The following is a 15,313-nucleotide window of genomic DNA, read 5'->3' as shown; positions in this document are numbered from 1 at the left end:
TGCCTCCCACACTCCCCCCACTGGGGATCGAGCCTGCAACCCCAGGCATGGGCCCTTGACCAGGAATCTAACCTGCGACCTTTTATTGCATGGGATGATGCCCACCCAACTCAGCCACACTGCCCAGGGCCAGAAAAATATGATTTTACAGTAGTTCTTCAGCACTCTTTACTTCTGAATGATTACCTATTAACCACCCCCGCCATCTAGCCCACTTTAGCACTTACATTAACCCTCATAATCTTCCTAACCTTTAAGTTCATTTATAAACTAAGTGTATTTATAAATTTAAGTATACCTATAAATTCAGACCATTTAACACAATTTAAATAATTTTAAGTCAAGTTCAATATATATCACACCCCTGGAGGGAGGGAATGACCTGAAGCTTGGGAACAATAGACGTCCTCAGATGAAAGGTTTGAGCGCTTGGACTTCTGGATGATTTGTTGTTGCTGATATCTGTCTGCCTTTGTCAGTCGTGTTTTTTCCTCAGTCAGTGCTATTGGTTTATGTCCTCTGCTCCTTTATATATTGGGTCCCTTCGTGCAGCCTTCGTGATCTATATAAACTCATGAAAATATTATCTCAGTCATTTTCTGTGGTTCTTTCTCAAGCTCCCGGCGTTGACATTTTAAAACCATTTTTGTGATCCCCTCCATCAAACTTTGCATTGTTTCCCTAAGATAAACTTCTAGATGTACAATTGCTAGGCCATCTTTGAGTTGGGAATGAATTTGATGGCATTTGAGGGGTAATGACAGCCTTTTTTAAAATGTCTGTGTAGGCATTCTGCAAAGGAAAGAGGGGAAATGCACACAGGTACTGTTTTTCTTAGAATAATGCTTAGCATTTAAATCACATCTTCATCATTTCATGTTTACCTCTCTCAGATTTAAAACAGTTACACAAAGTCCTGGCCCATGTGGCTCAGTTCATTGAGCATGGTCCCAGGCACCAAAAGGTCACGGTTCAATTCATGGTCAGGGCACAAGCCTGGGTTTCGGGCTCCATCCCCAGTAGGGAGCGTGCCAGAGGCAGCTGATTAATGACTCTCATCATTGATGTTTCTGTCTCTCTCCCTCTCCCTTCCTCTCTCTCTAAAATCAATAAAAATGTATTTTAAAAATAAATGCTAAAAAAATAACAATAATGAAATTTTTTAAATGAGACAATTACACCACTAAATATTAGCCATTAAATGCCTTTCACGTAGGTGTCTGTAGCTCTTACCACAGCGAACTCTGCTCAGGCAGTGTTGCCGATGGTTGATTGTGAGCCCTGTCCAGGCTCCTTGCCCTCCCTCACAAATTAGCGACTCAACAAGTAGTAAAGCGTGTGAAGAGGTAGCTGGAAGGCTACTTAAGAGCTGCAGGCTGAAGATGTAGACAGAGTTCAGCAGTGAAGCTGGAGCTTATCTGTTGGTAACGATGGTCCGTTTCTTTTCAGTCACCAGTCTCTGGGTGATTGAGAGTCTGCTGCTGGCCGCATGTCTAACCCATCGCTGTTCTGGGCGCGTAGAAGTACATTTATTCTGTAAATTGTTGGGATGCTTCCAGTTTTTATTGTGCAGATAGCAGAAGAGGTGCCTTATCTTGCCTGCTGTCACTAAGTGACTGGAGTTGAATTTCTTCCCTGACCCGGCTGATGGCATTTATTGAGGGAAATCTGTGTTCCTGGCACCTTTTCGCTCTTAGCTTGCTGTCTCCCTGTTCACCGTGATCAGTACATTCTTTTCCAGTCTCCTCTAATCCCTAGCGCTGCACTATCCAGTTCCCTAGCACTAGCCACCTGTAGTTGTTTAAATTTGAATGAATTAATAAAACGAGCTCAGTCCCTTGGTCACAGGAGCCAGATGCTCAGTGGCCACGTGTGGCCAGCAGCTCCGTAGGGAAGAGCATGCTTGCCAACATTTCTATCACTGCAGAAGGTTCTGTGGGCAGCACTTCAGACCTCCCCTGGTCAGCAGGTAACCTCTGCCAAATAATGTAAAGAGAAAATGACTCAGACCCTTACTGGCTTTTAAAACCTGAAAACTTCTTGCTACTCTTTCTCTGTCCTTTTATTCATGGGCTGACTCCCATCAGAAGTTCTGGACGATGGATTGGGCCTCTCACTCCTTCCCCGGATCCATCCCTCCTGCCTTGGCGTTACGCAGCTCCTTTCTGTTGCAGGACCACCGCCCTAGTGTTCACCAGCGTGCCTGTAGGCCGCTAGCTCACTCCTCTCCTCCTCAAACTGTTTCTAATAAGTAGGCTGCACACCCCATCTCCAGTGTCTCACCCGCACTCCTCTGCCCTTGCAACCTGGACGCCACCGTCATCTCCGACAAGCCACTCAAACAGCCGTGTATAGCTGCCTCCTGATTGCCAAACCCAAACAGCCTCATCGCAGTCTCCTCAGTGTCGCAGGAGTGTTTGATACTTACAGTTTCCCCCCTTCCACGATGATTTCTCTTTCGACTTTCCTCGCCTAGGTCCTGTGTTCAGTCAGCTCCACGGGCCTGTCTCCATCAGCATCCGTCTTCGTATGTCCATCAGCACAGTCCTGTCCTTCCGTTTCCATCTTCTCAGCTGTAACTGGCTCCAGTTATTACCCATGCCCGAGAGTCCCCAGACTTACTGTCTCCACACCTGAATTTTCCCTGGACTCCAGGCCAAAAGGTCCAGGGTTTGCTGAATAGCTCTGTTAAGATTATCCAGCCCATACCTCAGTGTTAAAACATCCACTTCTGAGTGCAAGTTCCTCGCTCCCAAGCACATTTGCCCTCCAGGTTTCCTCATATATGAGAAGCTGTCCCACCCTGCCCCCCCTTCACACTCCCCGCGCCCCTCCCTCCCTCCCTCCCCTTGTCTGTCCTGTCGCTTTGCTCCTGTGATGGTTTTCCGGGCCACCCTTACCGGCCCTAGCCTCCCACCCCGCCCCGCCCCGTGGTACGCCTGCCTGGCTCCCTGTCTTTGGCCTGGGGCGTCCCCCCTATGCCGCTCCCTTTACTTCGTTCTCTTTCCTTCGCTCAGGTTGTTGCCAGATACACTTCCTGAAGGAACACACACACACAAGCATAATTACCTATTTAAATTTTTGAATAAACAACATATTCTCCTGGTTCAAAAAGTACCAAAAGGCATGTAGTAAGAAACTTGGCTCCTACTTGTGCCCTTTGCCCTCTCAGATCCTATCCTACTAAAGGGTAGTCATGGTTAGTTTTATATTTGTTGTTTCAAGAACCTTTTTAATATATATACAAACACACATCCAGGGTGGGGCAAATGTAGGTTTACAGTTGTTTGCATGGAAAAATAACACTGATTAATAAATAATAATACAGGAATAAACTGCTGTGTAGTCACAGCTGTAAACCCACTCTTGCCCCACCCTGTATGTGTGTGCCCATGTCTTTAAATTTCCCTTCCTTTCGTCGTGGTAACGTAGGCAGTATTCCGCTGTACGCTATTCCTCACTTAGTATTTGCTTCTGAGGGGTAAATCTTAGAGATCTTTCATAAAGATCTCCTCGTTTTTTACAGCTGTATAGAGCCGGTCCCCTCTGGATGGACTTTTAACTCATTCCCGATCCTTTGCTGATCCTTACACTTTTGCAAGGAAGAACGCTTTCGCGACTCATTTTACTCCGGTGGAGGTATTTGTGCGGGTCCGTTGTGAGAGTCAGTCCTTTGCTGACCTTGCCCAGTGCCTGCTGCTGCCCACGCTGTGCTGCTCATGTGCCAGGCTGCAGGTACTCAGGCCAGCCCTCGTCCCCAGTCCTGAAGCCTCCGAGGACCCCCCTGCAGTGACAGTCTCCGCCCTGTCGCTGTGGGAGGAGAAGCAGGCAGCTCAGTGGACAGGAGCAACAGTGGGAGCACGTGGCACTGTGTCTGTTGGATTCTGTAGTCTAGCTACTGGGTCGACTTGCTGTTCCCCCAGCACCCCCCCGGCAGCTTCTGTCTCCCCTCCTTTATACAGAGCGCCTTCCCTCGACTTTCTCCTGGCCCCTCCAAATCCATCGCCTCCTCTAGACGGAGCTCACACGCCACCACATCCATGAAACTGCCTTGATTCCTGCTCCTTTCTGCTAAAAATAATCTAGCCTTCCTCCAAGTCCTCCCATGGGGCATACCCTTTCCCACCCTGAATTAGGTTCCAGTACCTGTGCAGTTGTCCTGATTTAGCTACTAGTTAGTAATGCCTCGAACACAAGGATGGTGCCTTGATGTCTTCTTTGTTTTTATTTTTTGTTAACACCTCAGGTCAATTTCCTTTATTTCTCTTTATCAAAATTTATTTTTTTTCCCCCAAGGAGGAAGGGATCCTATCTCTGACTGGGAAATAGCTGGCTGGGATGGTCCCTTACCCACTCAGAGGTTTTCCTATTTAAACAAGGAATACTGGGAGTGTCGTCAGAGCTGGCATAAAGCCTCCCTTGGCATCTTTCTATGGGGGCTTCCTGCCAGTTTGCCCGTAGCCCACATGTGGAGCAGGCCTGTTACCCAATTTTTCATTCTTTTTTACTTAACTTCCTATTTATTTTTTAGTCCCACCTTCACTCCCCCTTCCCTTTGGCAACCATCAGCTAGTTCTCTATATCTATGGGTCTGTTTCTCTCTTTTTTTTTAATTTATCTTTGTTGTTGAAAATATTACAGATGTCCCCTTTTTTCCCCTATTGATCCCCTCCACCCGGCATCCACCCCCACCCCGAGGCCTTCTCCACACCATTGTCTGTACCTATGGGTTATGCATTTATGCATATACGTTCTTTGGTTAATCTCTCCCCACCCTCTCCCCCACCCCCGCCTTCCCTCTGAGATCTGTCAGTCTGGGGTCTGTTTCTCTTTTTTGTTGTTGTTTCTTTATTTTTATTTTTTTAATGTATCTTTATTGATTTCAGAGAGAGGAAAGGAGAGGAAGAGAGAGAGATAGAAACATCAATGATGAGAGAGTCATTGATCAGCTGCCTCCTTCACACCCTCGACTGGGGATCGAGCCCACAACCCAGGCATGTGCCCTGACCAGGAATCAAACCCCGATCTCCTGGATCCTAGGTCGACGCTCAACTGAGCCACACCCAGCCGGGCTTTATTTTGTTTTTTATATTCCACATATAAGTGGAACATATGGTATTTGTTGTCTGTCTGATATATTTCACTTAGCATAATATCCTCCAGGTCTATCCATGTTGTTGGAAATGGCAAGACTTCATTACTCTGTATTGCTGACAAATATTCCTGTGTGTGTGAGAGAGAGAGAGAGATCACATCTTCCTTATCCATTCATCTAATGATGGACATCTAGGCTTCATCCATATCTTGGCTGTTACTAGTAATGCTGCAGTGAACAAGGGGTACATATTGTCTCTTCCAATTAGTGTTTTTGTTTTCACTGGATAAACACCCAGAAGTGGAATTACTAAATTATATGGCAGGTCTGCTTTTAATTTTTTGAGAAATACACTAATTTACAATCTCACCGTCAGTGGACGAGGGCTCCTTTTTCTCCATCCTTGCCAGGACTTGTGCTAAGGTCTCAAAAATGTGAAAAACAAAAGAATTAATTTGCCTTAATAAATAAATATTGAACAGACTCCACCCACAAAAAATAGAGAAAAACATTTTTGGCTCACAAGAGACTTTAAAATATTTACCACAAAATAGACACTGATTTCTCACCCCCCAAAGCCTCCTGGCCTCCTGGCCTGGTGTCTTGCATATACTGAGGAACAGAAAAGAGCAATATTGATTCTGTTCTTGTCTGACATGAAGGGTTTGGGGAAATACTTGCTTCCAGTGCACAACTCGCCCCCATTCCTGTGCATTCTGGCTTATTACTGCTAAATTAAAAGTGCCTCCTTCTCCCCCTAGGAATGTTTCTAAGAGCCCAGAGCCATAAAGTCTGTGTTCTCGGCGGCTGCTCCTGCGGCTCCTGGGAAGCGAGGATGCCACTCTGATCCGTGTTCATTCTGTTGCCAGCTAAGAGCATTGGCAGGATCAAAATGTGGTCTGAATCACAGCATAGCCAGCCCTCACATGTGATTGGAAGCAGGTGTCCACTTTTATTATGAAATTAAGTTAGTTTTCTGAAACCGATTTTAATTTTTAAAGGAATAAAAATTAGTGGAATCTCATCTCTCCAGTGCAGTCCCGACTGTAACATCTTTAGAGGGAAGAGCAGAAAACTATGCATTTGGGAATACGGTGGAGCCAGGGTCCCCGGAGCTCTGCCTGGGGTGTCGGGGGGCGGCCGTGGTCACCCCGCACGCTGACGCTTCCTCCCTTTTGTGCTGCTAGGTGTTCGAAGAACCCTCCATCAGCCTTTTTGCTCTGGAGCATTGTGAGGGAAGAGAGTTACACCTAGAAGAGGCTGTGAACTCTGTTCTGAACAAGGACCTGCACTTCTACACCCAGTCCGTGTGGGTGAAAAGTGGGCTGTAAGTACGGGAGGGGGGCTTGGCCTGGTCCCGCCACTGTCAACGGAGAGTTGCAAGGTAGCTTTTTATCCCCCCGCTGCTGTTGGTGTTTTATCTGACAGTGCTCTTACTCCTCTGTCTCGGTGTTACACCGGTAGTTCCTGTTTAAGAGACGACCGTGGCCCATGCCTCCTGGGGAGAGAGCCCTGTGGGGTAGAAGGGCTACCCTGTGCTCAGAGTGTGTGTCGCAGAGCAGGTCGACCAGATGACTGTGACCAGTTGAGCTCACAGGAACCTGATCAAATCAGCAACTTGGGTTGAGACTATTGACTGTTTAAGACAAGCAACTATGTATGAGACTAGTGGTGTTTCACCATGTTTTGATTTGACATCTCATGTGCTCTAGGGCTGTTTGCTCCAGGTGCTTGTTTCCGTGTTGGGAGCACCTGGGTTCGAGTGAGCCTGTCTGCCAGCCTTGCTGCTCACTCAGGTTGGGTCGGGTCAGGGGGACCCAGGCTGTCTGGGGCCTGCACTTTTACAGTCTGGGGAGATCACCTTAAGAAAAGAAATGAAAAAATTAAGGATGCATGAATTAGGTGTGAACTTTGCATATCTATTTATTTTTTTAACCCTCACCCAAGGATATTTTTCCATTGCTTTTTCAGAGATAGTGGGGGGGGGTGAGAGAGAGAGAGAGAGAGACATTGATGTGAGAGACACATCAATTGGTTGCTACCCGCATGCACCCCAACCAGGGCAGAGGATTGAGCCTGCAACAGAGGTATGTGCCTTTGGCCCAGCCAAACTCGGGACCCTTCAGTCCACGGGCCGACGCTCTAACCACTGAGCCAAACTGGCCAGGACCTCATTTCTATTTGGAACAGAATGGTAAAGGCCTGACAGATGAGGGGCCTGCCCTCTTCCTGCATGGCTGGTGCTGGGAACCAAACGTCCACTGAAAGAACACACACAGCCCTTGGTGATTAATATGAAGAGGGTTGTTTTTATTTCCTATGACTTTTAAGTTGTGTGATAATCAACTCTGCATGTTTAACTATCTGCGGATAATGAAAGAGAAAGCCAAGAATATAAATTGACTTGAAAATTCAGTCAACTGTTGTAATAAATGGTTTTTGTATTACTCACATGTAATAGCAGTTTCAGTTTTTTTCTGCAAAGCACTTCACGTAGTTTGGTGTTCATGAAACGTAAATGAATTTGCTCTAAGTGTAATAACCCCCATATTATATTCTAGTGTATTTAACCCTTAACTCCGAACTGTATTCCATATCCCTGGATTTTTATACATTTCACAGCATTTTTGTACATTTATTTCTTTGCATTCCTAAGTAGAACTGATATTTATTGACCCATCTCTGAAGACTTGGCACCGTCTCATTTCACTCTTCTGTACAAAACTAGTGCCATTTTACCTTGACTTTCTTACTTGTTTTCCACCTGCTCTCACTGCTCTGACTGCTCTGGATTTTCTGTAAGAGCCTGGTGCAGAGAATAGGGAGTAGTAAAGACTGTCTGAAGGGTTTCCTCAGCTGCAGGCGGCTTGTAGAAGACTGCTCAGTGCACAGCCAGCCAGCTACCCGCGGTGGCGGGTTTTGTTTAGTTTTGTTTAATCCCCATGTTATTCCATATCTATGATCTGTGATGCTAACAAGGGCCGTGCTTTAGTTCACCACCCCTCACAGCTTTTCAGCTGTGCAACTCGCTTAGGTTAATATATAATGAGGAGCAGTTTATTAAAACCTTGCCCAGGTATGTAACTGAAACTTCCCTGCCGTTTAAAGCACCTGCAAAGCAGGAGAAGTGGACGGGCCTCTGTGTCTCATGCTGGTCCTCCATCCATCGTTTAGCAGAGGCTGATCTGAGTTTGGGGAGCAGGTGCTTGGTGTGAACCAAGCAAAGCAGACCCGTGTCCTCCACACGTACTTTCTGAAGGTGCTGCTTGAGGTGACTTCAAGTCCTGTTGATAATTCCAGTCCTCTTGGTGATCCCTGTGTCCTTTCCTTAGCTGTCCAGCTTGACAACCACCTAAAGCAGGGCATGGCAGACTTTTTCTGGAAAGGCCCAGGCAGGCTTTTCAGGTTGTAGGTCGTCTCTGTCACAAATGTTCAACCTTTCGTTGCTGTGGAAAAGCAGCCAGTGTGACTCCATAGAAGAATGGGCGCGACTGTCTCATGCAACGTCGAGACTCCTGACGTGCATCTCAAAGCCCTGTGCACAGTCACACACCTCAGGTTCGCCTGAGTTGAAGGCCCCGGGGTGTTGAGAAGGATTTGCACAGGAGCCAGGCCCTGAAGTGAGAGCGAGGTGGGATTTCTGTGGATGGTTTTAAGTTGTCCTCAGAGGCACTTTGGGGGCCCTGAAGGACACGTGATGATCAGCCTGTGAGTGGGAGAATAAACCAGTGTTTTGAACTGAGTAATAGTGAGGGGTCTGTCTTTGAAATTTAAGATGTAAAAAATGATAGTATTCTCAAAGGAAGACGGAATTTTGGAGCTGGAGGGAACCTTGGTTTGGAAGTAAAGAAACCAGAGTCCTAACGAGTCCACATCTTCTGAGCCCCAGTCCAGTGGGCTTTCTACTTGTCATCCGTGCTTTTTCTGTTAAAAAATAGAACTACGTACTTTTTTCTTAAAAGTATTTAAAAGCTAGATGTTAAAAAATGAACCCCACATGTTGTAATCTAGGGACTGCCTTTTGTTTTGAAGCCCTTCTTTTCTTTCCTGCTCTCATATAGGTGGATAGCTTATGAAGGATCCAATTTCTTGGGAAGACAAATCCTACTCGAGCCCAATGAGATCCCAAATTGGACAGCGTTCAGTGGATGGAAAACAATTGGTTCCCTCCGTCCTATGAAGCAGGTAAGGAGACAGGCAGCATACTATCCAAAATAGCTCCATTTTCTCGTAGAAATGTCATAAACCGCAGCATCTGAAATAATGGCCATTTCATTTAGGCTGCGATTTATGTAGCAGGGCGAGTGGATTAGGGTGAGAAATAGTGTAGATTTTAGCAATTCATAAAATTCTGTCTACGGTCAGTGTTGGATTTCAGCTTTCAGTCCAAAGTCTCAGTGACCATGTTCCTGTTTCGTGGGAAATTAAGGTATTATAAGATCTGTGGCAATAGGAATGAGAATGAACTCGGAGACCGCACTAGTTTTACTCTCCAAGTATTTGGATTTTCCCCTCACTTATATACTACTCAGGATGGATCCTGGCAGTTCAATTAAAATTGTATTTATTGCACAGGTACTGCTTGTCAGTCCTCTGTTCAGAAGCTTCCACTGCACTGAGGGGATGATCCAAACCCTGCAGCATGGCGGGGTCTCCTGGCTCCCGCTGCCTCTCCAGTCTCAGCGCCCACGGTGTTCTCCTCACTCCCATGGTGCGTCCGTGCTCCAGCATCCAGAGCACTGACCCACTCAGCTCCTAACCCAGGCCGTGCCTCTGTCTGCTTCTCCCTGGCTCGTTCCCTGGCTCCTTCTTACTCATCTCTCTAAAGGCAACTTGCGCACCAGGTCCTCAAGGATGCCTCTTTCTCCCTCCCTCCCAGCCTAAGTCAGATCCTAAAGACCTCGTGGTTCTTCTGTAAGCCCCTGCATGGGGTTTGTAACCATATAGTTATGGTCAGAGTGGGCGCTCTCTCGCTCTGTTGCAGGCCCCGTGGAGGCAGGGGCTATGCAGATTTCACTTATTGTACTACCCTAGTGCCTGGAACAGTGTCTGGTACATTGTAGGAGTTCAGGGACTACTTATTTAATGAAAGAATGAAAGTAAAAATGGATGAATGAATGTTCAACATTATGCAAAGAACTGTGGAGGTTTAAGGATGGACATGATTTCTACCATATTGGAGCGTACGTTTGGGAGGTGAAATATACAACTCAAAACAGTAACATAAAATGCAAAACAGTGTGTGATCATCAAAAGTCCCAGGCAGTGCCTGGCTTAGGGAAGGGCAGTATTGATGTTTGTGGGAGGTGGAGGTTTCAGGGAGCGTGGGAAACCGAGCCAGGCTGTCGGGTCAGGTGGTCAGCTGATATGCCATTTGTTCTTTAACCCCTTTACAAATCCTTTCTTACTTGATTCCAACAACAGTTCTTTAAGGCAGGAGTTGTTATTCCCATTTCCTAGACGGAAAAGTAAGGCTCAGAGAGAGAAAGCAACTTGGCAAGAATCATCCCAGTGTCAGAACCAGGATTTGAACCAAATCTGTGTTCTTGGGTAACCACACCCTCCTTTCCTCCAAAATAAGATCAGTGTTTACAGAGCACCACTAGCATAGTTGATACCGGTGCCGGGGCTCTGATGTTCAGGTCTGACAACGTTAAGTGTTAAGTAGATGATAGCGAATAAAAAATAAACGTGTGGGTCATTGGTCTTGCTGCCTCTCTCGCTCTTTCCTCCCTTCCCCCTCCCTTCTTTCTCTCTCACACACACGTTCACTCTCGCCACTCTGTTCTAGTGGTTCAGATCCTAGCCCTGCCACTTGTCATCGGTGACTTTGGGTTGGTTATGTCACCTGAGATTCCTCACTGGTGAGACAGTGACCACATTGCTTACTTCTCACTATCATTGTGAGGATTAAATAAGATAATATATGTAAAGAGCTTGAGACAACCTCTGGCTCGTATTGCTGTGGCAACACATTTATTTTGAAAGCAGTGTTCACGTGTCCCTAGAGAGAATCAGAGAATCGCGGCAGAGCATGCAGTACAGGGCTTCCCGACCTTCCCTTCTGTCTGATTCCTCCCTCCTGGCACATGGGGTGATGGGTAACCGCATGGGAAAGCCGTGGGAAACGGCACGGCAGAGGTGGGACTTCATGTAGCTTTTACCGACTCTACAGTAATGTTTAATCCTGTGTCATTAGAAACTCGAGAATATTTCCCTCACTTTTGAAGGTGGTTCCTTCCTGGGAAAAAAGGGTCCCTGCCCATTGTTCAAGGGTCCTGAGAATTAGAGCTAGAACAGTAGCCTCTGATTCTGCATGGGAGCTTTTTGACATCATATGTGTTGTTCTTCCTGCATCGTGTGTTTGGAAATACCTGATTCCTATTCTGGTTAAACATTTATTTTCAAAATATTTTAACAGGGATTATTTAGGCCACATCTTTGAAACCCGGCCAAGGAATTCTGGGTTTCTAAGCAGCATCATAGGTCTTACTGTCTTGTTGGTAAGGCTGTTGGTGCTGCTTTAGTTCATGCTCTTACCTAGAAATGTAGGAATAATTACAATGCAGTTCTCTTCAAGGCTGGGAATTGGGAAGTCACTGAGGCACTTACAATGCACATCAGTGTTTTACAGTCTAATTACAGAGGAGTCCGAGTACAAGTGGGTAATTAGTGCCTTGCTTGAGGTAATTGACACAAACAGTGACGTTTGTTCCTAACATAATTGGACTCTGTCCTCTGTGAAGGTCATGCCTGTCTTCTTACATGGACAAGGTAAGGAGACTGTAATAAAGATATACTGAAGCCTCAAGAATTAGTAATTGCAGTGAGAGACCAGGCTGAGTTAGAGAAATTTAAATCCATTACTATTGCATTATGAATGCAGAAGTTGTAGTTTGAAACACATAAAACATTTTGCCAAGGAGGGGTCTTTTCCACCTGCTTTCAATGACCAGGTAAAAATTTGTCTGTTTGCTTAAGTGTTCAGAGTGTTTATTCCCTTAGGAAGGCTACACATGGCAGCAGTTTACCAAAGTTCCAGTGGCCTCACGTTGCTCCATCAGAAAATGTCAGAATGGCAGAACAGCCATTGTGGGTCTTGCCGTGATACCTTGTTGCATTGATCTAGCGCTTACGTGTCTCAGCGAAAGTCCTCCCTTAGTAGATAACAGACCATTTGTTAGTATTTAGTGAGGTTCTAACTGGGGTGCCAGCACCCGACCCAGGCCGGGGCTGTTGAGTGGCCTGTATTTTATCCCATAAAGACTGGAGGCCAAGTCATGGGACTGAAAGGCCAGCTTGCGTGGAGCTTCTGCCGTGTGCTGTCCTTCCATCGTCTCAGTGAATTCACTCTGGCGCCTCTGGGCTGGTCTCACTCCGTGTCTAGGGGCACTGCGTGCTTTTCAGCACAGGCTTCAGAGCGTCCTGGTGGCAGCGGAGGGCTCAGTGCACACAGACCTTGCTTCTCCACATCAGTGTCAATAACCTTACTTATAAAACTCAGGTCATAACTGTACTGTCTTAGGGGGCTGTTCTGGTTATTGATTCTGACGGACGGTGCAGTAGTCCCGAAAGCATTTAGCACCCTGACATGTACTAAGCTTTTGATAGTAGCTCTTATCCTTAAGGGCAAGTCCTAGATTGAATATTTTATTTTAAAACGTTCTGCGTATATTCCAGGTCCAGGGGATGGAGTCCTGTGTTACTCAGTTTTTGAAGAAGTAGTGAGTAAACATGCAGGGTCTCTTCCTTTGGCATGGAAAGGTCAACAGAGGGATCGCCGCAGCTCCAGGGCCTCAGCTGCCTGGTCTTTAAGACCTCCCCTAGCAGTCATTTGGAGCTTAGTGGTACCAGGACGGAGTGTCTCATTAGTGTACTACGCCACTGTTAGATCCTTGTGGGGAGTACCCGGCCCTCGTGCCTACTCCCCTGCCTCCCCAAACACAGCGAGGGCACAGTAGTTCTTGAATTAAACTTGTCACGTCCCTAATTCTTCACCACCCTGTGCCACGTGGAATTCTCGAGAACAAAGGTATTATCTTCAGTCTGCCAAAGGACATTTTCTAGAAAAGTATAGCAGAGATTTTACAGTTGGAGCTTTGTGCTCAGTGGTCTAAGGACTTGTCAATAGAAAATATCAATTTGTACGTATTTGCTAAAGGGACTGAGTGAAACTGATAGAAATAAGCTCAATTCCGTCACCTCTCACTTTGCCTCCAAGCCTTCCCTCTGGAAGGACCGATTCCCAGATTCAGCAGGGTTTTGCTAAACGCTGGTTTCTCCTCGCCACAGCCTGCAGTGTACATCAGGATCAGGAACCGGGCCCAGAACGAGTACCTGACGGTCACTGGAAGTGTTGCTGACACCCGGGCGACCTGTGTGTGCACCTCTCCCTACAGCGGGAAGAACACCCAAGTCTGGCACTACTGCCGGGGGCTCTTCAAATCCAAGGTAAGCGCCTGCTGATTCCAGACCCTGCTTTTTGGTTTGGGGCTTTTTCTTTTAGGAATCAGAATCTTGCCAGATAAAATGGCCTGATAACATGTGACTTCCTAGAAACAGTCTGTTCCATGATTATGTGGATACTGGTGTTTATGTTACTAAAGCATGTAAGTGAACTGTACTTAGAGAAGTTTTTGATCTAGAAAACTCCGCTTCTATTTTAAAGTAAAACCTAAGGTGGTCACATACTAAGGGTTGTCTCAATTATTTTTTTAAACCAATGATAACAGTCACTGAATCCAGATTGGACAGTGTGATTTTCAAGGTGAGGTGTTCCTTTAGGTCCCAGATGAAATGAGCTGTCTCTGTGATTCCTGACTGCTAGGGGTGGAATCATTTCATTTTCAAATTGTGCAATGAAGCCATGAAAGAAGCCATGACTGGAGAAAGCCTAGAAAATAAAATTTAGGTTTGTTTCTCTGTGACCCCTCCATTATGTTTTATGCTATGGGGAATAGAATTAAAGTTTAAAAACATCCCAAGTGTATTTTATTGAGTTGCCAATAGATTGTCTTCTTTTTTTCTCATGTTTCAACAAAAATGAAAAGCATTAAGAAAACTGAGCTCAACCTAATACAGTGAAGCTAACAGGGTTACTTAACATTTTGTTGTTTTATTTATTCTCACCCAAGAATATTTTTTCCATTTATTTTTAGAGAGTGAAAGGGAGGGAGGGGGGGAGAGAGAGACACATCGATTGGTTGCCTCCTACACGTGCTCTGACTGAGGCCAGGCATCGAGCCTGCAGCCGAGGTACATGCCCTTGGCCAGACTCAAACCCAGGACCCTTCGGTCCGCAGGCCAGTGCTCTAACCACTGAGCAAACTCAGCCAGGGCTGTAGGCGTCCTCTTAAAAACAAGTACCTCTATTTCAGTACCATTTCCTCCCCTCAGCCATAAAGACCTTTTAAAAGCTTACTAAAATTATAATTATGCTGTATAGTATTCTTTTTAGATAAGACATAGTCACCTAATTCTGATTTGTTCACATGAAAGAAAAAGGGTCTGACTCGGGACTCGGCTCTCCCTCTCCAGAGCACGCGCTCGACTCCCCCCCCCCCGCACCTTGCCTTTGCCTTTGCCTTTCCCAAGCTCCAAGGGCCCTCCGTCTGCCTCAGTAACTGGCCCCCTGAGCCTGCACAGCCCAGCTGGCACACTTCTACTACCCCTGTAGCTTCCCAAATAAATGTTCTCTTATAATTTGAAAAAGAAAAGGGACCCCATTCAACTGCTTTCAGCCAGCATAGTCCTGCCAATGTATTTCCTAACCCTGTAGGCCAGTGACTTGTGTCTCGACGTGATTGGGGGCCGGGACACACCTGGAGCTAGAGTGGCCCTGTGGACCGAGCATGGGCAGTCCAGGCAGAAGTGGAGGCTGAACCGGGACGGCACCATCAGCTCCTATCTCAGCGACCAGCTTGTCCTTGATGTGAAAGGTGGGCCCCGGATGAAGCCCCGTGTGTCGCGTTTCTGGATTCCATTTTAAGTTAAACTTCCTCCTCCTCCTGGGTAAAAGAAACCCTTATGTATCAGAGAAGTATTACGTCATTTTAAATTATACTTGAAAAACGTTAAGATATGCTGCTTTAACAAAACAAAACCACCGGCTGTATGGCTCAAACAGAAAAAGCCTAAGGACAACGTCTAAGGTTTTTGTTCATCGGTACAGTTGTAAAATTTGTATTTGTTCATCCTATGATGTTTGGGATCAATTTT

The 15,313-nt window shown here is 46.2% G+C and overlaps 1 protein-coding gene across 3 annotated transcripts in view; it reads left to right on the top strand.

The window, feature by feature from the left end:
* The window catches only part of CRYBG3 (crystallin beta-gamma domain containing 3), a 98,433-nt gene that overhangs the window by 80,841 nt on the left and 2,279 nt on the right, over positions 1–15,313 (top strand). For 2 of the 3 annotated variants that reach the window (XR_013998874.1, XM_081138344.1), the window contains exons 18-21: positions 6,283–6,422; positions 9,157–9,280; positions 13,388–13,546; positions 14,874–15,033. Coding sequence is in view for 2 of the 3 variants with exons in the window: in XM_081138344.1 (XP_080994470.1) it covers positions 6,283–6,422; positions 9,157–9,280; positions 13,388–13,546; positions 14,874–15,033 (583 nt within the window). In the remaining variant the exon portion in view is untranslated. Of the gene's footprint in view, positions 1–6,282; positions 6,423–9,156; positions 9,281–13,387; positions 13,547–14,873; positions 15,034–15,313 lie in introns of those variants that run through there. The other variant, XM_081138345.1, reaches the window with a different exon arrangement.

Source organism: Miniopterus schreibersii, assembly GCF_964146895.1.
Source record: "Miniopterus schreibersii genome assembly, chromosome: 5".
Taxonomy (NCBI): Eukaryota; Metazoa; Chordata; class Mammalia; order Chiroptera; family Miniopteridae; genus Miniopterus; species Miniopterus schreibersii.
Note: the sequence above shows the minus strand (reverse complement) of the source record. Positions and strands in the feature narration are given on the sequence as shown.